The sequence below is a fragment of the Lepeophtheirus salmonis genome, chromosome 4 (assembly GCF_016086655.4).
Source record: "Lepeophtheirus salmonis chromosome 4, UVic_Lsal_1.4, whole genome shotgun sequence".
Taxonomy (NCBI): Eukaryota; Metazoa; Arthropoda; class Copepoda; order Siphonostomatoida; family Caligidae; genus Lepeophtheirus; species Lepeophtheirus salmonis.
The window spans coordinates 51,052,347-51,075,272 of record NC_052134.2 but is presented as its reverse complement, the minus strand read 5'-3'; the positions used below and the strand labels follow the sequence as shown (position 1 = coordinate 51,075,272).

Sequence of the window (22,926 nt, the reverse complement as noted above, 5' to 3'; positions counted from 1 at the left end):
GCCACAACTTTTTATGTATATGGAATCTTTTATATGAATTGCGATTGGATATCTAATCAGGCAACAACATTACGTAGCACAGAGAGCTAATTCGAAATCAACGAAATCAACAGCGTTCAGGGCACTCATTTGGAGAAAAGAAGAGGAAAAGTGGACAATTGACAATAAAATACAGTGTATATTTTTGTAGTATTAGTGAAGATGTAGAAAATATGTTCTCCCGGTATGTGAAAATAAAAGAAACCGAAAAAGAACCTGGTGCTCCTCACAATTTGAAGAATATTTGAGAGGAGAGCAGCTTATCTGTCATGACGTCTCCTGCAAGCAGCTGCGAGGGGAAGAAAAATAACATAAATCCCACTCCTTCACATAGAGGCTGGAATTACACTGATATCAATCCACAATTAAAGCAACTTTGGAACATAAAAAAACCTGTTTAGATTGTCAACTAGAAAAAGCTGCTCTCGCTTTCTAGGAGGTGGCAAGATTAATAGAAATACAAGGTTTTACCATAACGCTTTTCCCACTGATGTTTTTTGCTTTTCAATAGTGACGTCATAGAGAATAATTGTTGCTAAGAGTAGCTAAAGCTCACCCTCCTTGACTGTTAATGTTAGAGTACTAATATTGTTCTCTATGACTTCAAAATCTGTCTGTCTTGGTGAGCAGTCGGTACGCTACATCAAATTGAACAATGCCCGATTATATGGTGTTCTAACCTTGTATTTCTATTAACCTTGGGAATTATTTTATACACCCCCTCACCCCCAATGTGGTTAAGCAAAGAATACTCTATACATTAAACGCACACTCTTTTTTTCTTCTTCCTTTTTTATGACTTCCTTAAGGCCATGTTTCATGTACCAAAATAGAAACTAGTGCAGCCTATATAAAGTCAAAACCTGAATACATTCAAACTTTAAGCACTAACAAGAAGTTGGATTGTCTGTCAAGAAATCTAATTACGACGTGGTATCTTTTTCCTGTGATATAAAATTTAGTTTGAGCTCGGATTTTTCACATTTAATAATGTTTCCAGTCATAATGATCGTTTAAAATCATATTGAGTTTTTCCCCGATACTAGCGCCGTACCGGACATTAAACAGTTTCTATAAGTTTGGAATTACTCTGATGTCAATGTCTGAGTCCAACAGGAACTTCACAAAACAAGTGCTTACATTATACTTATATGTAATACCACGAGGTAGAAAGATAAGACTTGATTCGAGATCAAACTTTAATCCTGTTCGATCTTACTTGATTTTCCTAGACTCATATATCTTATATCAATGGCATTCCCTGCTTAAAGTTAAAGAGATCTACGTCACAAATATAAATAGAATCCATATAATTGTATTGCGATAAGTACTAGGTAGATATTAGTGATGAGACATGGTCCGAGATCAAATTTTTTGGCTGGGTCGGTTTTACGAGATATTTCTGTATCGATATTTTGGTGATCCAGATCTTGGTTTGAAATCGAAGATTGAAATGAAAGATAATTTGCTTTAACTTTGAATATCAAAGGTAAAGGTTGTACCTTTTTCCAGGGGCGTTCACAAGATTATTTATATATATTTATTTTTTTAGGGGGGGGCCTAGTTCAAGCTAACCACACAAAAAAGTGAAAAAGTTTGAAATATTCAATTTTTGTGGAAAAAAAAATTATAATACCTATAGCTATTCATAGAAAAATTTTATTTTTTGGAAATAAATTTGAAAAATGAAATTTTAAATATTACATTTTTTAACAAAAAATATCAAAAGTTAATAGTTATTCACCAATAATTAATTTTTTGGAAAAAAAATTAATTTTAACTAATAAATTTGTTGGAAAAAATTTCAAAATCCATAGCTATTTACAGAATAACTCAAAAATTTACAGCTATCCACAAAATATTAAATTTTTATAAAAAAAAAAAAAAAAAATTCAAAAGTCCACAGCTTTTCACAAAAAAAATAAACTTTTTGGAAAAAAAATTCAGATATTATATTTCTTGCTCTACTGCATAATTCTCTCTACGGACGCCCCTGGTTCCTTGCAACCTTAACTCCGAAAAGAAACAGAAAAAAAGGCTTAAAATCCGTTGGTAAACATCAATACCTGAAAGTAAATTATTGGGTAAACAATGTCTTAGAATATCAATAATATTATCATTTTAAAGTTAAAGATGTCATCTACGCCATAACTCTTGTTGGATATTATGGAATCCATTTTATTTCTATTGTATGCCCAACCAAATCGATATTCGTACGACGTAGGTAAATACTAGAGTTGATACGTGGTCCGAGCCCGAATTTTGTTTTTGGTTCGGTCCACTATTATACTCTTGATGTATATCCAATCCATTAAATGTCTTTCAATCTTGTTTGTACAAGCAGGCAAGGGTACTACGTAGATATTAGTGTTGTGACTTGGTCCGAGACCGAATTTTTGTTTAGTTCGGTCATAAATATTTTTTATTAGAATGCAGTCTGAAACCGTGGATCAAAATTAAATTTGCTTTAGCTTTGATAATCAAAGGTACACATTGATCAGGGACGTCCGCAAAAATTTCCATTAACTTGCTTAGTGGATTTTTTTGGAATTTTTTTTGAAAAATTATAACTTTGGAAAACAATTTTGGAAAATTAATTCGGCAGATTTGTAATTTTTTAACTAAATTATAAGGACGAAGAAATTTTATCTACAATACAGAAATAAGATTGTATAACGATGCTATAACATATTTTTAATACATTTTAGGGTTAGATACAGTTGTGCCACTAGTCCCATTGGGGAAGGGGGTTCAAGCCCCCCCACCCTAAAATGTTTATCATGTACGGAGTCAACTGTAATCGACTGTAACTGTTTTTGAAGTAAGATAAAAGGATTGGGATAGTAAGGCTCCTTAGGGCGGAATTGTCCTAGAAGGTCATTGAGGAAGACGATTTACAATCCATGCATAGAAGAAATTGTAAATCGTCTTCCTCGATGCCCCAGTCTACTCTCCGATGGCCTTCTGAGTCCATTCCGCAGAGAGGAACGCCGCTATTTCATTCTTCTTGTCGTACTCTGTGCTCATGGTGGCGACTAAGACAATGTTTTTCTTATCAATCGACAGATAATTATGTGTTCTACAGCATTCCTTATAGAAAAATTGTTAAAAAATATCCTAACTTCTCAAAATTTGTATAATAAAGTTGAGTTAATAATAACGGTTGGCCACAATGATGACAGCTAGAAACTCCTCTGCTCGAATAACATTTTTTTTTTTTTTTAGAAAATAAATCAAAAAAAAAAAATGTTTTCACATTAAAATTTTTCATCTGGACTGATATTTTTTTAAACATTACAAAACGTAACAGGCGTGTTCTACGCATTTAGATAATTTGCCTAAAAAATACTAGTTTAAGCGAGAATGAGTAGTGAGCTGCACATAAAAATTAAACGGGGTCACGGGCGGACATTCCTGCTCTACCTGGTTGTCTATTAATCTAAGGGTAGCTTCTTAAGTGACTTATTCTAGACCAATCTGGGCGGATATTTCAGTGATTTAGGCCTTGGTTTGAAACCGTGGACAAAAATTTTAATAACAAACTAAAACTGTGAACCAATTTTTAAGTATCTTAGAAAGAAATCCAAACCCTAGATCATAATTAGAATCGTAATGATAAATTTATTTTTCTAAAACACGAAGTTATACATTTTTTTTCTTTTCTCTAAATATATTTACATCATTTTTGTGTCTGCCCGGATCAAGAACATTTTTTGTTGATCGTATTTTACTAATATACCCGTCCAGTCCGAAGTTGGACTGCAAACTAGTTAAAATTATACCTGTCCCAGACAGGTCCAGACTGGAGCCCGACACAAACCTATTATATTACGGGTTGAAATCTGAACACTTACTAATTTAATGAAGGTTGAGTGATTGAAAATGATTATACCGATATATTAAAGCATAAACAATTAATTACAAGAGAAGACAAACCTGAGCTTAAAAACAAGTTGAGAAAAGAACACTTGAACGTGAGCGAAAATTTTTCAATTCGCACACTCCAAGCAGTTGGGTGTCTCCAGAAACCCCTGTCTACGCCAACAGAAAGTCCAAATTGTTGGAGAGGAAAAAGGACTCTGTCAAAAAGGCCAAACTGGGCCCAAATGAGCTACGGAAAACAGGCCAGACCAATCCCTCAAGTCCATGAGGGCTATGCATGATATCTCGTGGTTTCACACCAGACTATCTAGAGAGATATCAAAAAGTGTTGGAAAGAGCCATGTGAGGTTGGAGAGGCCACTTTTGACACCAGCATTGAAAGAAACCCATCTCCTTTGTTGCAAGATTATCTTCAATTCTTTTTTGACACTTTTGGTCTCCCTACAGCCCTGATGCCAACCCCTTTGACTATACCTTTTGGGTACATGTACAGGATAAAGCCTGCAGTGTTATTCATCCAAACATCGAGGCCCTCAAAGCCACTTTCAGCCAGCACTTGAACGCCAACACAGAGTACTACATCCGGATGCCAGGACTTCCACCGCCGCCTGGAAGCTATCATTGCCACTAAGGGCGGCTACATTAGTGATGAAGAGAGCTCATACACACATCTATAAATTTTGTGCATATTCTCTCGTTAATGAATAAAGTATATCTTGTTGAAATTTAAAATTAAAAGTTTTCAAATTTGAATGGACCACTCGGTAAATGTGTCTTGTCAACACAAAAATAAGCCGTCATTATTTTTTATATACATGTTGGTCGTCAACACAAAAGTAAGTTAAAGATATTTTTCTCAAAATTGTGTTTGACGAATCTTTGACGAATTATTATAAATTTCTATCAACAAATTATTTTTATTATGCCTTTGGATACGTCGTAAATTGGACTTAAAGTAGCCAAAATGGACAAATTTTATTTGGAAGACCATATCGGGGTTATTACAAATCTCTCTCATCAAATATAGATTTTATTCTATAGCTTAAACTCTTGGGTATCTGAAGTCATCCCAGAAATTTGAAAAATAATCCTATAAATTACTCAAATATGACCATGAAGTAAAACAAAAATTCTACTTTTCTTGATCTTTTGCATGATTGTTTTTATGTTAACGTGCACACATATGCATATTTTTTCAGTCCCAAACTATCTTACATTTTTCTATTTTAATTAATTCTTCTGAAGAGCCCCAAATTCCACATAAAGGTCACCCAAAACACTGAAAAATTATAGAAAAAGGATATGATAGAATTTATTTGAAGGGTCATATCGGAGCTTCACAAAGTATCATATATAGAAGGAAGGTTTTACAATATAGTTGATTTTCTTGAGTATATCCATACATCCCAGAATTTATAGTATAAAGTCCATATTTGATCCAAATAAGTCAATTAAATATTGATGCGATTATACTGATGATGTAGGCCTCGGAATTTCTGAAATTTATGTTCAATATTGATTTTGTGCTGACACACCATACATATAAAATATGTTGCCATTTCAAATGATTTATATATTCACGTCACATCCCTAATATTACATATTATTAATAATAAAACACGCAAAAAAGAGTGAGATGAAAGAAGAATATTATATTATATATATTTATATACATAACAAAAACAAACACGCCGAACCTGCCATTTTTTCTTTTCCTTCCTTTTTTTAAGCCAATAATACACTGTAAAAAGAAAAAATAGTACTAAATACAATAAAAGTCTTCTTTTTTTCTTCTCCTCTTCTGTTTATAATAGGAAAAGGTTGCGTGATTTATTTTTTGAAGGAGGGGGGGGAGAAATAAAGAAAAAGAAGAATAATAGGTTTGCAGTATGATCCTTGTAGTGATAGATCGTGTTGTAGTTGTTATATTACTATCACTAATAATAATTATTAAGTATGCCCTATGAAGTAAAAAGTACTACACTCTACAAATGTATATAAATAGTCACTTTATCCCGATTTTTTATTTTATATATATAATATTCATATAAGAAAAAACTGGTTGTCGAGTAGCCAGATTTTTAAGGGTGACTTCATTGTAATTGGCGGGAAATTTGGGTGGGATTTTTTTTTTTACTCTCTCTCCTTTTCTTTCCTTTTTTTTTACTTATGGGGTGTTTTTTTTTTCGTTTACGGCGGCGTAGCTATTGTCTTCCGTATTTTTTTATGTGTGTTATATAAATATCATAGATATATTATAGCAATAAATAAATAGAATTCAGGGAAGACTTAGGAATAATTTGATTTTTTATGCGTGTATTATAACAAGAAATAAAATAAGCCTCATGCATAATTTTATATTTTTTTTAAAGAATGTCTGTCGTCAAGACGAATTTTATTTTATTTTTTCTGTTTGATATAGAAAATACCCAAGGAAGGACATTATTGGTTTGAAGACTCGGTTCGAGAACGATTTGTTTCCCAATTCAGTGTTAGGTGATTCTTTGAATATTGATTTGAAAGCGTGACCGGTCATTTTGAGGTGAAGATTTTCCACTCTGGTAATTTTTCCCCCGTACATTTTCCATTATAGATTTGAATATTACACATATTTAAGGAGTCACAGATATGGGATCATAAGTCCATTTCGAAAGGGCTTATTGACTAGTGGCACCTTACTCTGCGTTATGATCTTATTTGATACTTGAAGAAATATAAGAAGGTCCATTGATAGAAAAAAAGCAATGATTTAACGGTAAAAACTAAAGTTAATCAACGAACTAGGGGCGAAGACCGAAATATAATCCTATTCAAAATGTAGTCTCAATATGACGTCATTGTAGGTCCCATGTTCTCAATTACGAAGCACGCATGACGTCATATATGTACAATTCAACAATGTAATCTGTCTAGACCGAATTTTAAATGAGGCCCGTCCAAACCAAACTTCTTTAAATGATCAAATTTGGTTGCTTCCAATACTAGGATACACTGACCGAAACTCAACACAAGAAATTCTCTCTCGATATCCTTAAAAATCTGGACCGCTCTCGTAGTCAAATGCTGTCTCGGGCAGTATTAGTGATGGAAAATTCTGGCTTTTTTTATTCAAACAGGCTCTTTGGACTCGACTCACTAAAAAGAGCCACCTCTTTCGGCTTTCAAATGGGCCTTCAGATTTTTTGTTATTTTTATAAAAAATTTCGATTTTTTTTTTTTTTAGAAAGAAATCCTCTTCAAATTTCATCCTTACGAAAAAAATATATTTAAATAAAGTAAGAAATCCATCATTTGGGGTGAGCTGGCTCCTGATTGGTGTGGAGCCCGTTTTTCACTTCAAAGAACCGGCTCATAGAGCCTTTATGTTCGCGAACGACACATCACTAGTCGGTACCATAAAAAAATGACAATATGTTTTAATAATAATTTCCAATGACTTTATTTAGAAAATAAAATTTTGGTCCACGGTTCAGATAGCGGTCTTGATAGACAATATACTGAAATTTAATACGGACATATCTTTTAAGGGGGTTCAATCATAGATTGAAACCCCTATGAACCGATTTTCGACACTCCCTTGATCTTCAATTTGGTCACAATATACAAAACACATTACACATCATATAACGTCATTGTATTACACAATCTCTCCATTACGATGCACACATGATATCATGTATGTACAATTCATGAATAAAATCCATCTGGACGGGGTTTTAAATGAGACCGGTCTGGACCGAATTTTTTTTAAGAATCAAATTTGGAACGGTTCAATACTAATCCAAAACAAGAAATTATCTTTTATTATCCTTATATTTATAACTGGACAGGTGTCCTAGTAAATTTTGGTCTTGGCGATTATCACAAAATGAAAATGACTGTAAATTCTGGTCCGCATTTCTGACAGTGGTCTGGATCGAAATATCGGTCTAGAAAAATCACTTAAAGCCAAACTAGTAGAAAATTATGTCTTGCACCAAGTCTCAACTCTAGAAATGACCTTTCATCAATAATATATTTTACAGAAACACCTTGAAGTATGAGTATCCCAACCTACGAGGGGGATTTCGAGCATAAATTTGCTTTGTCATACTAGTTTATCTTGAGATACAAACTGGTCGTGGAGAGTTGGTAACATGATGCTGATGCAACTGGAGGAGCAAGAGAGAGAAAGAGACGTTTTAATACTGCAGAAGATGGCAGATGCAATGATACTGTTAGGCGGCTGATCAACAGTGATGCCTAAAACATGTCCTGTCGGTATGTAAAAATAAGAGAAACTGAAGAGTAACGTAGTAATCCTGATAACTAAGGAGAGCAGTATAGCTACCATCAAATTTTATTTCATTTTAGATCAGCTGCATGTAGCCCTGAGAGGAAGGAAACAAACACAAATCCCATTCCGTATATAGCAAGTCCAAAAAAGCTGAAATTAATTCCATTTTGATCCTTAATTCTACTCCAAGTCCAGAAAAGGGCCCACACTTATAACTACCGTGACTTTCATTGTTACTCTCCGTCTTTCATGAGCACACGCTCTGGTTATTACTCTATACTTAGATGTTCTGTCTTCAATAATTAAATAATAATGATTACAGCTTTGGAAAATAGAAAGGTCAGATTATTAACTAAAAAAGCCTCTCCCACTGTCTAGGGCATATTTTATACAATTATCTTGTAGGACTACGAGCACCAAACTAACCATTTCTTCAATAAGTGCTTCGAAATCAGAGAGAACACCAATTGCACCCTTCTGGAAGGATCACTACTACAATGTCGTAAATTGTTTTAAGATTATAAGCAGGTGTGTCCGCAGGGGGTTGGCTGGAGGGGCTGGTGCCCTCCCCGAATTCAGGAATTGTTTGCTTTTTTCTGGAAACTTTATTATTTGAATTTTTTTCCAAAAATTAAATTTTTTCTATAAAGCTGTGTATTTTTGAATTTTTTTTTTCCAAAAAATTTAACTTTTTCTGAATACCTGTTGATTTTTGAAATATTTTTCCTAAAAGTTTAACATTTGAAATTTTTTTTCAAAATTTCTTATTTTTTGTGAATAGCTGTGGACTTTTGAATTTTTTTTCTAAAAAATTTAATTTTTTATGTAAAACTGTGGTTTTTTTAAATTTTTTTCAAATTTTTTTTGCAAGAGAACAAAATTCAAATAATTTGATATTTGAATTTAAAAAAGTAAATTATTATGGAAAAAAAATCCAAAAAACAAGCCCCCTCTGCTAACGCCCCTGATAATTCACCTATGGGGGTCTATAACACGCAGAGCCTTCAATTCTACGTGGAAGAAATTTTGGCCCCCTCCTTTAACTAAAAGGAATTTTGAAGGGTTGGGGTTGGGGCCTATACCGAAGACCTGCAGTTGGAGAATAAATATTAGTCAAAGGTAATTTAGTTTTTTTTTTTCAAGCTTGAAAGATATTATTTGTTTGAAGTGATTTTTTTATGGGATAAATTGGTGCTTTGTCATGCGATATCGGTCCAGGAAGGAATTAAACTCGTATATCGAGGTATTACTGTATTATGAGCAAGTAATAATAATATATTATTATTTTTATTATGGAACCAAAAGTGTAAAAATGTTATTCTTAATGTTGGCTTATACTTGGCGGCTTTCTCTTGCTTTTTTATTATTTATTTTTATGTTTATATTGTTAGGAACATTTCATCATCATCGACCTACTCATATGTTGTTTGTACTAATCATACCATCACTAATATTAAAAAGAGGGGAAGAGGAGGGATCATGCTCCTGGAAATGAAGAGCAGTGGGTCACAACCCTTCAAATAAAACCCATTTTAGAATTAGGAAACATTTTACTCTTTATTTTGAGTTTGGATTTTCTTATTTGGACCGTTGTTTGTAACCTGAAAAATTTTAATTTTTGATGAGCCTTTTTTGCTTCTTTCTAATAATTAAATGATGATAACAAATGGTCCATTAAAATCTAAACGCTTATTAATTAAAAATTGAATTTGAACAAAATCAATACTATATATAGATGTGCGTCTGAGATCTCTTAATCATTAATGTAACCGTCCTCAGTGGCAATGATGGCTTCTAGGCAGGGACGGAAGGCCCCGCTGCCGATGCAGTTCTCTGTCATGGCGTCCCAGTGCCGACTGACAGTGGCTTTGAAGGACTCTGTGTTTGGATGATAGAGACTGCAGGCTTTCTACTCGACATGCACCCAAAAGGTGTAGTCAAGGGGGTTGATATCAGGGCTGTAAAGAGGCCGAAAGTGACAAAAAAAAAAAAAAAAAGAGTTCAAAAGGTGTAGTTAAGGGGGTTGATATCAAGGCTCTAAAGAGGCAGAAAGTGACAAAAAAAAAAAAAAAGAGTTCAAAAGAGTCTTGCAACATTGCTGATGTCAAAGTGGACTCTCCACCCAATTTGGTGATGGCTCTCTGGACAGTCTGGTGTGAAACTTCGATATCTCTTACATGGGCCCCCATGGACTTGAGGTGATTGGTCTGGGTTGTTTTCTCTAAATGCTCTGAGTCCAGTTTACCCTTTTTGACAGAGCCCTACTTCCTTTTTAACGTTTCGGACTTGCTGACGGTGTAGACGGTGGTCCCAGATACGTTCAATTGCTTGGAGTGCGCGGATGGAGATTTGTCGATAACGTTCAAGTTTCATTTCCTCAACTTAATCGTAATCTAGAGAGCTCAGGTTTGATTTGTTTTGTAACTAATTGTTTATACTTTAATATAACGAAATATGAGTTAATTTCAATCACTCAAAATTTGTTAGTGTTCATATTTCAATGGACCACCCGGCATGTATATTGAGTAGTCATGTGTCTGTCCTTATTTAGGACTGAAGACTGGAGGAACCAGTTTAATCTCGATTTGGACTAGTTCAGTTCTAAAACTTATAAAGTTCTGTCCTTGATGACGCAACTCTACTTATTTTATTATTTTTTTTAGTAGTTCTAGAACTGACAATCCGAAGGATTGAAAGTCTTGAAGACCTGCCCCAAGGGTTGATAAGGCCGGTCCTAAGACTGGACTGGACCGAACAGGACTGAAACAACACTAGTATAAAGTTATTTTTTCTACAAGAAACTGCCATATATATTGCAATTATGAATTATAGATTATTTATTAGTGAAGTAACTATGTATACATTCCGTAAATTCTTCATCGGAGAAGAAAATCTCATATGTTGCTCTGATATTTGAGGTTACTAAGAATATTCTTACAACACTTTATACGGAATTCTTAATTATTTTGAGTCAAGAATTGTCTCTTCTCAAATCTCTTGTCTTCCGCCCAGCAGCCTTGATCGCCATTGATACGGTATACTTACTTTTCTTCCAAAAAAAAGTATAATCACTATATGAAGAAGAAAAAAACTCTCCCAGTTCCAACCAAATTCAGCAAAATCTGGCCGGAAGTCGGTTAATTTGGCAATACATTCTCAGATTTTGTCTTGTGTGACTTAGTCAACTGTTGTATTTAGTTTCATATAATGAATTTATAAAACTGTCTTCATATTTATATCCACATTCGACTCAAAAATTGATTAACGACCCCTTAATTATTATACTTAGTTATTAGGCGTCCACGAAGAGACACATTTTGCTTTAATAGTATATATTTGCATTATTTATATAAAAGATAACTTCCATACAAATCCTCAGTGTTATTTTCAGTTTTTCAGTCACTTTAAACTACGATGTTATCTCCCAAAGAAAGACAGAATATAGAAAAAAAGAAATATTATTAAGATCCCCAAAAACAACAACAGCATAATCATTATTATCATTTACATACATAAATATATACACTTTAGTCTCTAGAGCGCTCACTGGTTGAGTCACATTCCTTTTCTTTTCTTTTTAATGTAAAGTGCTCGTGGTTAAACTTTAGTTCTCACCCCACAAATAAGTAGACAGACAGACAAACTTTGATTCATTAAATATATCTTCCTAGCTAATTTGATACAATATCAAACAGATATACAGACAGAAAAACATTGCGTTATAACATAAATAAGAATTATGAAAATATTATAAGATTATTTGGCGATACTCAAATGATGGGTTCTACAAAAGAAAAGTCATTGAATTATAGTAAGATTCTTTGTTATTATAGCCTCCACTTTAAAGTCATTTTCTCCTCTCATTGTAGGGGCAATGCGCCGGTCTGACGCCTTGGGACTTATGCTTAACCTATAGGTAATGATTAATTATTTTGTTGAGGATTCAACTGAGGATCTGATATATATAAAATGTCCCAAGAAGTGTGATAGGTCGGTAGTTGACGAGGTTGAGAGGATCCTTCCCCTTTTTGGGAATAAGCGTAATGATACCAGTATTAATGAACTGAGGCAGTGCTTTAGGTTGAAAAATTTCATTATTCACTTTTTCTAAGACTTTTGATATTGGCTTATTGAAGGTTATGTAAAAGGGAGACCCGATGGTCCAGGAGGTTTAAACTTTTTCTTGTTGTCTACATTATATTTACTTATTTCATGTTCTGAGATGGGGAGGGGGGCAAAGTTGCTCCATAATTGTTATTGGAGTAGGATTGTATTTGTTCTTCTACATGGTTCTTGGCTATTCTCCATTGCGCAGAAAAGTTTAATTTTTTCTAAAGCCACAAAAGGTGTATATTGACCTTGATCAAGTTTTCTAATCGTTTCGTCAATGATATTTTCAATTTAGAAGCTAGTCGATGCATGCTCTAAGAGATATACTTTCAATTATACTTGTAAGTACTACTGGAGTAAAGGAAAGAGGCATAGAGTAGAGAGTGGTCTAAAATGTATTCCAGTTGTACTCTGAATTCTGCAAGAATTAAATTGATAGATGGAGAAACCAGAATAAAACTGTCATTTAATTCGCTTGGAAAGTCCTTTTTGGGGTTAACTGATTGAAATGATCAGACTAGATCTTTTTGATAATAGTTTTTTTATCACTTATTTTAAATTTGTTGGATTTTTATTTATTACATGAGCCCTCGTAGTTACTGGCATCCCTTGTGGAGTCTATCGTTATATTTAAATCACCATGACAGCAATCGTGCTCTGGGTGGATGTATGGGCAGTCAATATTTCTGAGAAATAATCCTATGTATCTTTGTTGAGACCATATATAACAAACAAGTCCGTGCGATGAGAAAGGAAATCAATCTCCATTACCATGTAGTTCCCTGCTGGGTCAGATGCCTTGATAATGGAGTTAATATTTTTCCTTACAAGCACGATGACATCCCTTAACGGGTGTCATCGTGCTTGTAACACACTCACTATAGAGTTGTCGTTCTAAAATAAATATGATGACTGGATGAAATTTTTCCTGAGAATGATTTTCTCTTGATTTTTTTCTTCAAAGAGTTTTCTAGGGGAGATGAAAAGGATCTCTGCATGTTTCTTTGTAGTTTGAGGTTTCTTTTCCCGTCTTTTTCGAAACGGAGTATGAGTATAGCAGAAGTAAAGAAGGGATATGTGTTAAGAAAAAACTAAGTATAGCGATTAGAAAAGGAAAAACAGTTGATGTGTGTGCTCTTTCTTCTTTTTTGTTCATTATTAAATAAGTCGTGGGGGCGTTAATATCTCCCTTTAAAAGAAGAATTATCGCCAATCTTTGGTGTAAATTAATTTAAGAATATCTAATATATCTAAGTAAACATATCTAAGTATCACTTAATATTGCATTAGTTTATCACAAAGTAGAAATCGCCTAATACTCCTGACGTATTAAATGTGCAAGGGACTCGACAGCTGATAATAAAATACATAGTTTTTTTTTGTGTGAGCGAGACTTATAATATTACGGAATGAAGACCTTATTATCATTAGTTGCATTGCTTATTTCCTTCTCCTCTCACACCTTGACACAGCTGATTGTAGCTGATCTCTTCCATTATAGAGGTGATTTTTTTCATTGCAGCCAATAGTTCATAGATATAGGTACTTGAGTCAATTATAGGCTTTGTATTCAAATTTGTGGGATGAGTTAAGATATCCAAGAATTTTAACAATGGCTAAGAATTTTTATTTGATTCATAAGACTTCCATTAAGCCCAATATGGTCTTTCAAATGAAATATACCAATTTAGAATTTTATCATAGTAATAATGTTTTATGGCTAATTCAAGTGCAATTTGCAGCTCTTCCAAAGGGTCAATAAGAATATTTTGCCCGTATAAATTGCCAAAAATTCGTCAAAAAATTGAATATAGTCCACACTCAATTTTGAGAAAAATCGAACTAGCTTGCTTACAAGTTGACGGCTCACATATTATGTATTAAGAGCAATGAACACATCTTGCAAAAATATTTTGGCTTTTATTATAATACGAATATATAATATTTTTACTTAATTATAAAATATTTTTTGTTAGATACTAGAAAAGGATTACCCGAGATTACTGAGCCAAAGAGGGAGCGAGAAATCACATTGACAATGGTGATTATTATTCCTTCTTAATATTGATACACCTTATGCACAAGCGAGCATTATAATATATGTTGTATTATAAACTTCAAATCCATAAAAAAATGGTCAAATCAAAATTCGTCAAGAAAATTGCAAAAAAAAACCACATTTTTGCATTAGTTTTGCAAAAAAAGGTAGTTAATAGAATGTATTGATAATATAAAGATAAACACAAAAATAACAAAAAAAAATCGTACTTGGAAAAGCGAAAAAGTTATGGAGAATAATGTTCTCGAAAAAATACACCGCGATAACTGGGTCGAGTTTGTACGAGTGGATTTATTAGCTTTATCAGTCGAGTTTATTATGCAGGAGCGTCCACATCCGGGGTGGTATGAAGGGGCTGTATCCCCCTCCAAATTAAGGATTTGTTTCTCCTTAAAGAAGTTTTTTTTGTCATTCTGCCAAATTATGCAGCAGAGCAAAAAGTTTAATATTTAAAAATTTTTCCTCAAAATTTCAAAAAATTTAGTTTGCAATTAAAAAAGTACCTTTTTTAATTAGAAAAGGAAAAACGGTTGTTGCATGTTCTGTTTCGTCTAACACCTAATCGAATGATGATGATTCAATAAATTAATTAAATGAATAGAGTACCTGTTGAAATTCATTACGACATGATCCCTTAGCACATAGGTCGGGGACCATATTGGCTGCGAGTGATTTTTTTACGGCCTGCCATCTTATTATGGACAATCATCTAAATATAGGCATACTAATTCAAAATGAAAGTTTCTAAAATTAAACAGCATTATGAATCTTGACATAACCATTATAAAACTTTTGCTCCTGTCATCGACAAATAGTTCACCTGATGTAGAAAAAATATCACAAAATAAGCAAAAACAAGTGTTTCATTAAATAATTAGTATTTATCTTATATTCCGGTCCTTAGGATCGTCAGTCCTAGGGATTGGTCCTTAAACGTCGGTCTTTGGGATTTTTCATACAAATATCGATGTATTATTAAGCCAAATAATATATATGAAATATGTATTAAGATTATTGTACATATCTTCCAAAAATATATGATTTTTTTCATTATAATAAAAAAGGAAAAACACCCTCATTGACGTCACGAGATATCAATTTTACCTTATTTAAGTACCGACAAGTGGGACTGGACTGGACCGTGGTCCTAAATAAGAACCGATACACCACTAATTGCAACTATTAAAAGGCATTCTAGGACATATTTTGTACACCTCTAGATATATTACAACGAATTAAGGAGGCTAAGGCCCTAGGCCACGTGTAAAAATGAATGTTTACTTGAATAAATAAAAAAAAAAGAGCTTGAATTTTTCCGTGAGTTCTACTCCAAATAGAGAAAAATAAATTTTCAATGCCCTTTTCTTTGCGTATTTTTTTTAAAATTTCGACTATTTTTTAGTAAAATAATTTCGAACCCTCGTTGCTATAAAAAATTAAAATATGGGACCCTTTTTTACTGTTAAAGTGATATCAAGTCATATTATTTTGATCACTACTTATGGGTCTTCTCCCCAATGACGTCATGTTTGATATATATGATCATTTGACGTGAGGCTCAAATACAACATTATTAATAATAATTATATTATATATCTACGTAGAGGGCTGCTTCTACAAAATGAAATAAAAAGAGGCTATCGCAATAACGATAAATAATATAGGACATATCTATATATAACTAACTGTAAGTCTTTTGTTTAGAATAGCTATTCCTCTCGTGTGCAGGTTTATAATTGAATACAATATTATATAGATTCCTTGGTGTTCAAAAATGAATAGCTCAGTTAAATTAACTAAATATGTAATTAATATTGAAGCGTGCACTTTAAAATGGAGTGGCTCAAATGGAAATAATAAATAAAAATCAAATTTCATAATTTTCTGCAATTAGAAAACAAAGGGGGGAGGGGGAAGAAAATGGAGTCTAAAGAAAGAAAAATCCTCCAATCAAATTATTTCCAAGATTTGTAGTAACATTATGTCTTTATTTGCAATAATAAGAGAGAATTAATAAAAAAATAACCACTTAACAAATAATAAATAATCTGCGTTGCCATCAGCTAAGAAGCTTCATCATAGGTCATAGATTGGAGTTACAAAAGATGACGCAAAAAGATGTTGGAGAGCTCCTCTTTCTGGCTATTATTATTATATTTGGAGGACTGTCGTATGTACTTTACCTCTCTCTCTCTAGGCAGACGGACAAAAGTCTTTGTTTCAATAATATCGAGAGTGCGCAGAGTTGTCAAACTCTCTACTATAGAGCGCGCGCGCTCTCTTACTCATCTCAACATTTGTAGTAACCAGGAGAAGATATGCGTTGTAGTACGAGGACGACGGAGCGAAAAGAAGACAAACAGCTGAGCTCCAGTGCAGACAACTTGCCTCCCCCCCCCTATTTTTTCATTCTCTTTCTGTAGTAGTTGTATTTCATCTTTTATTATTATTAAAGTTCGTCTTTTGTTGCTGTGTATATTTTGACGTAATTTAATTTTTATTTATTATTTAAAGAAAAGAGATCTATATATATTCAAACATGCAAAAGTCCTTTAAAGAACGTCGATCCTTTGGTAAGTATTTGTTTGTTCGATCATACTAAATATATCAATGTCGCATATTAACGATTAATTTTGTAGCTGCTCGTGTGAAAGACGTCGAAGAAATCAGTGAGAGGCATCCAACGAAAGTCCCAGTCATTATTGAGCGCTATCATGGAGAGAAACAATTACCACTCCTTGATAAATCCAAATTTCTCATCCCAGATCATGTCACTGTAGGAGAACTTGTCAACATTATAAGGTCTTTGTCTTGACTCTTGATTGATTCATTTTAGTACTCGCTATAGGGTCATTAGTTAATTATACCTTATTTCTTTCATTAATTAGGCGACGACTGCAGCTACATCCGAATCAAGCATTTTTCCTCTTGGTGAATCAAACAACTCTTGCATCGGTCTCTATGACCATGTCTGACTTGTACCGCCGAGAAATGGATCAAGATGGATTTTTGTACATTGTCTACGCCTCTCAAGAAACATTTGGAGTTTAAGTGGATTGGTTGTTGCGTATCTGTGATAAAACTTTTTAATAATTCCTTCTTTAATAATATGATTACATTATATTATATATTTTCCGTGTTTTCAATTAGTTTTTAAATATCTAAGTCAGGTTTGAGCGACGTAATTAAGGAAAATTTGAGCCTTAATTACTACTACCTATAATTTCATCATCAAAGTTGTCAGGTACTATTTTGACTTCTTCTGCTAAATTGTAAATTGTTTTGTATATCATTCCATTCTTGAAAAAAATCAACAACTAAATTCACACTTATTTATTTTTTTGTTAGTATTAATTAATTCATTTTGAAATTATAAACCTTGTGGCCCCCTTTTATTAGTTTTTCTCTAATAGGTAAATCATTTATCTTCTTTTTTTCTGTTACATAGTTATTAAATTATATTTTGATTTCCTTTAATCAAAATATCACCCTCTAAAACACCTTATGTAGTCTCGATGGATCAAATGGTAATACCTTTCATCAAATTGAATAACTTTTTTTAATCCTTGTCCATTCTAAAAGCTCAATTACTATAGGTAGTCATTCTCTCAAACTGTATACAATAATCAATAAATTATATTATTATTGGAAAATACCTAAAAAGTACAAAAAAATAATAAAATAAAAAAGTTGTAAGAAATAATAATTATAATAATAGACTGGCAAGTAAATTTATCTATGATTTTTATGTGACAACAATTAAAGTCAATTGCTATCGCATACACTGGAGGAACCCCCATATCTATTTTTTTTTTCAAGCAAGTAAGAAATTTATCTGCCAATATTCGCCCTTTAGGTACCCTCCCCCCACCCCCACCACCATATGATTGTATTCATAATTAATTACTTTTGTCTTAAATATTATTTATATCTAAATTATAAATAAATATGATAAAAAACGAAACTTGATTCGCATTTCTCTCTCATATTTCTTACGTTTCAACTCGTAAAATTTGCAATTTCTTCGTCTTTAGCTGCCGTATTTCATTCCTACATGAGTCATTCTAATATTGTCAACTATTAATCTGGGACTTATTAATTTATAATGTGCCAAGGAGTACTTTTTATCAATGAGTAACTTTTGTCACAAAAATCATCAAATATGTACACCATTAATACATTGACAATCTAAAGTATATATTTTTAATGCAATATCTACGATTTATTTACAAGTTGTAACTTGTATAAGTAGCGGATTGTACAAGTTACAATTTCTACACATAACTACGCCTTATTTCATTATATCAGTCATTTTTATAATTACCAACTATAAATGGAAGCTATCATTTCACTTTTGATCTATTAAACTCGTGCATTTATAATTAAAATGATAAGAAACTATAATTATATTTAGAGGAAATAATAAATGCTTAAATACGCATCCGAATCAATTATAGAGTCAAATTATTAGTCCCGGTAGATTCACATTAATGCAAGGATTTTTATTTAGGAGTAGGAACTTTTGAAATGCATAAATTTGTGATAGCTCATTGTTTGGTTCTCGTGATAACCCCTATCGTAGATTATGTATAGTTACTATTAATCCTTAAAATACTAATGGACCTATTTCAGTATTAATTTCCTGAACTATTTTACAATTCGTCTAGTCTCGTTTCGTCACATTTTAACTCATCTCATTTCGTCACGTTAAAGGAGCGTTTTCATTGACACCATCAATTGCAATTATAATGGAAGGAGACGCCATTTTGGGGGCTCAAAAGTTGATATTTATACTACATAAAATTGAAAAATTTCCAATAAATCTCAACAAAACTTTTTCGCATGTCATTAAGAATAGAAAAAGACTAAACATTACTTTATGCCAATTATAAATACTGATATTTGAATTAAATCAAAGTAATATGTACTAAAAATGATTAGATTTGTACATTTTTTCTTTTCTTGATAGATTACAAGTTAGATAATTAGAGAAAAATATCTTATTATTTCACTTTTAATTGCTAGTTGATTGTCTACAATGTGGAAATAAGATTGTATAGCGATGTAATAACATATTTTATACATTTTAGAGTCAGATAAATAATAAAATTATATAATAGAGGGGAAATTTATTAAAAAGAAATTATCTATTATATAAAAAGATCTTACCTTACCACCTAAATCTATTCATTTAAAGAATAATAACCAAAATTTAATAATACAACAAAATATTTAAAATGTGATATTTAAGATTTGATATCCATTTTTTTTTCTTGCGACTTCTTTTGGATTTTAGGGAATGGGAAATTTAAAAAAGTGAACGCTTCCTTGAAGCTTTTGGAAATTTGACACAGTTCTATTTCTGCATCCTCAATCCTCACAAGCGAGTGAGGCTTTTTTCTTAAGGTTGTTGAGAAGAATATTCAACTTTGCGAGGCATTTTTCCTTGTCTACAGGCTTGAGGGCTTGACGAGGGGTTCTCTTGTAGACCTCAAGGCCAAGATCTTTCTTAACTAGCTGGTCCATTGCCGTGTGATATGTTTCATTTTCTTTCTTTTTTTTTAAGTGCAATGTCTGTTGGGCCACAAATCCCTAGCTCAAAGAGACTCTCCTCCGAACAAAATAAGTTTTATTGTAGACTCCAAGGAAGAAAAAGCTGAAATACAAAGACTTTAGATGGACAGTAAGTCCTTTTATTTGTTGGTCCCATTTTGAAATCCAATAGTGTACTATTTTCCTTAATATTAATTAAAAGTTTATTTTTATAAAACTTGTTTGTTTAGACTTCCAAAATGGCCGACCACTACTGAGGTCACATGAAATGCTCTTTATAATATTTAGTCAAGAAGAATACATATTTTTTTATATATATAAAGTAACAGTGGTCTAATGATGACCTGTTTTAAGCGTATCACCAGGGCCAGTGCTACGATTTGTCTTTAGCACGGCGTTACCTCGCTAAGACAAAATTACTATGTGTAAGTATTTTGTCGTCAGCTGTCGATTACATCGTCTCACTTGTTACGTCATGGCTATTTCATAATTTATTCTTTTTCATATATAGACTAAAGTTAATAGAAATACAAGGTTACACCACGGACGTCTCTACTCTATGGACACCCGACTGTAAAAGCGTGTTCCAGAAAGTGGCTGACAGTCTTAAAAATGAATATGAAGTTTTTATAACTAATATGATTAAGACGGGTAATTGTTTTTATTAGACAATAAAAGATAATTCAAGTAATACATTAACATGTACATAATTAAGTGGAGCCTGACTGAAGCTTAGAAATCTTTCTTGAAGAGGATTTGACATTCTTAGCTGTATTCTGATTTGCAGTCCTTTTTCTGCTCCCTTGACGGGCCCATCATTAAGGGTGATAATTTTGGTAAGAATACAAAAGCGTGCGAGGAGAAGAGAAGAAATACTTATGGCATCATTGATTAAATAATATACATCTTCTTCTATTAAGAACGTAATAATTCCGGCCTTTATTATTCAATATTAATATAATATTAGATGCTCATAGTCTATAGAGAACTGAATAAAATGCCTATAATAACGTCGCCTTCTGTCTGGATTTCTGAAAATGGAGGCCCAGGAATTTAGAAAATACTTACCGGATGAGAAACAGATGGCTTGTCGGATTTGTCAATATAAATATGTCTTTAGTCCCTTGTCTAGAATTACACGCCTCTCATTATCCTCATCTCATATCAAGAGTATGGATATTCATCTATAAAATCAAGTTAACGATGAATACATCAAGTCAGACTTTAACATTGATCTCAGATGCTTATTGCATGTAATATAACCTTATCCATTGCTAATCATCCTACGTTCAACAAATTTATGGAGAATTACACGGGTAAATTCTTCACTTTCCAAGGAACCATCATTAAATTAATAAAGAATGTTGGTAATGATGTCATTTATAGAAATACCCCATTGTAAATTGTGAAGTTAAGGTAATTTTCAGCTTGTTTAGAGTGATCCACACCAAATGACGAAATTTAACTCTGAATTTTGTACCATCTAACAGTAAGTATTCATTTTTTTAAAAATCTAATCATAAAATATGATTCTATTTTAGCTAAAAATATCAAAAATTATGATACATAACTCATTAAATGGCAAACCCAACTGCTTAAATGGTCCCAACAACGGGGGTAGTAGCTTTGGATGGTTCGCAACTAGTTTATCTTACACTAGTTTCTTCACTTAAAGACTTGGGTATAATCATTATGTTTTCCAATATTACATAGTCAATAAATATTACTTTTTTATCACTTAAGGAATAACTATGGTTGATAACCCCCAAGAAATGGTGTTCAGAAAACTCATAAAAGGCAAAAACAACTGCTTATATGGTCACAGGGGTAGTTGCTTTGGGTGTAGCAATATAATTAGCAATTGTGTATATCCTTCATGATAATAGTATGTTGTTATATAAGCATAAATAACGGGGAAATAATCTTTTTTGATGCTCTTAATAAGGATTAATATCGCCGGACATTACTACATAATTAGCTTTTACTCTAAATCTTTACGATGGATTTAATTATAATATTTTTTTTTATTAGTATATTTATTGTTTAATTTTATAATTTTGACATTTACTTTATTATTGATAATTATTTAGATCTCATCGATAGAGATATATCTATCCTGTGCACAATTGTATATAGCAACTTCCACATTAGGAAAAAGGGGTGATGATCTTTTTGATTAAACTCCACGTCTGGCTTGTGTTTAGCAACTTAAAGTTATGACATATTTAACTGAATTCATGTCAGAACTAGAAAATATTTTTTGGACCAATCTATTATTTCAATATTCTGTATTTATAATTTATTGTTATTATTAGTTATATGATTATAATTGTTTAATTTTGTATATTTAACATAAATGTATGTAGCTTATATTTAATTTAAACATGGAACTTCAAATATATTTCGAAATATTCTACTTTGTCGTTTCATTACTTATTATTCTAAGAATATGGTTCATAATGAATTAATATTTCATGGAGTGTGACGTTTTCAAATCTACTGTAACGGATAAAAAACGTGTAAGTCAATTATACGTAGTATATCTTCGTTAAAGTCTTTCTCCCCCTTCTCCTTGCACGTATTTTTCTCTGCAGGATTATCAACTTTGGGTATAACCTTGATATAGACGAAGTAATAAGTCATTATATATTTATGCTCCGTTTCCAATAAAATAGGAATAGAAGTTGGTATTATTGAATTATTTGGCTAACTACCAGATGATTTCTAGTCTTTTTCTGTTTCTTTTTGGACAAAACATTCTGTGATACAAGGAAGGTAAAGATTAGTTCGAGGTGTTGGATACTTTTTTAAATTTTCCGACTAACCATTTCATTTTTTCCTACTCTTACTCTAATTTTGTTTACAAAATTGAAAACCTGGCTTAAGAGGCCATCTGCAATAAGCGGTTGCTTTTTCAGTTTACTTACCTAAGCGCTTAATACAAGTTTGACTGTACATGCATTTCTATAAACATTATACATTTGACAATGCATCCATTTAAATGTTT

At 32.3% G+C, this 22,926-nt stretch overlaps 1 protein-coding gene and 2 long non-coding RNA genes across 4 annotated transcripts; all 3 read left to right on the top strand.

Annotated features, from left to right (window-relative positions):
• The first annotated feature begins 6,343 nt into the window (after positions 1-6,343).
• LOC139905086 (uncharacterized) lies at positions 6,344-9,933 on the top strand. The gene is made up of 3 exons (XR_011779563.1): positions 6,344-6,482; positions 6,539-8,181; positions 8,275-9,933. It is a non-coding gene; the product is annotated as an uncharacterized lncRNA (long non-coding RNA).
• Positions 9,934-16,672: 6,739 nt separating this feature from the next.
• Positions 16,673-18,330, top strand: LOC121116149 (microtubule-associated protein 1 light chain 3 alpha). The gene is made up of 3 exons (XM_040710382.2): positions 16,673-16,939; positions 17,006-17,168; positions 17,255-18,330. Exons 1-3 carry the CDS (start codon positions 16,906-16,908, stop codon positions 17,415-17,417), a joined length of 360 nt encoding a protein of 119 aa, XP_040566316.1. The 5' UTR covers positions 16,673-16,905; the 3' UTR covers positions 17,418-18,330.
• A 1,987-nt stretch (positions 18,331-20,317) lies between these two features.
• On the top strand, positions 20,318-22,335 carry LOC139905239 (uncharacterized). 2 transcript variants are annotated; one of them, XR_011779881.1, is made up of 3 exons: positions 20,318-21,408; positions 21,461-21,600; positions 21,663-22,335. It is a non-coding gene; the product is annotated as an uncharacterized lncRNA (long non-coding RNA). The 2 variants fall into 2 exon arrangements; XR_011779880.1 differs by having other exon boundaries at positions 20,318-21,600.
• The last annotated feature ends 591 nt before the right edge of the window (positions 22,336-22,926 follow it).

Bases quoted from the DNA above. Each gene is read 5' to 3' on its own strand.
- LOC121116149 (XM_040710382.2), top strand. From the start codon at position 16,906: ATGCAAAAGTCCTTTAAAGAACGTCGATCCTTTG. The intron at 16,940-17,005 runs GTAAGTATTTGT...TTAATTTTGTAG, and splicing joins TAAAGAACGTCGATCCTTTG to CTGCTCGTGTGAAAGACGTC. The intron at 17,169-17,254 runs GTCTTTGTCTTG...TTCATTAATTAG, and splicing joins GAACTTGTCAACATTATAAG to GCGACGACTGCAGCTACATC.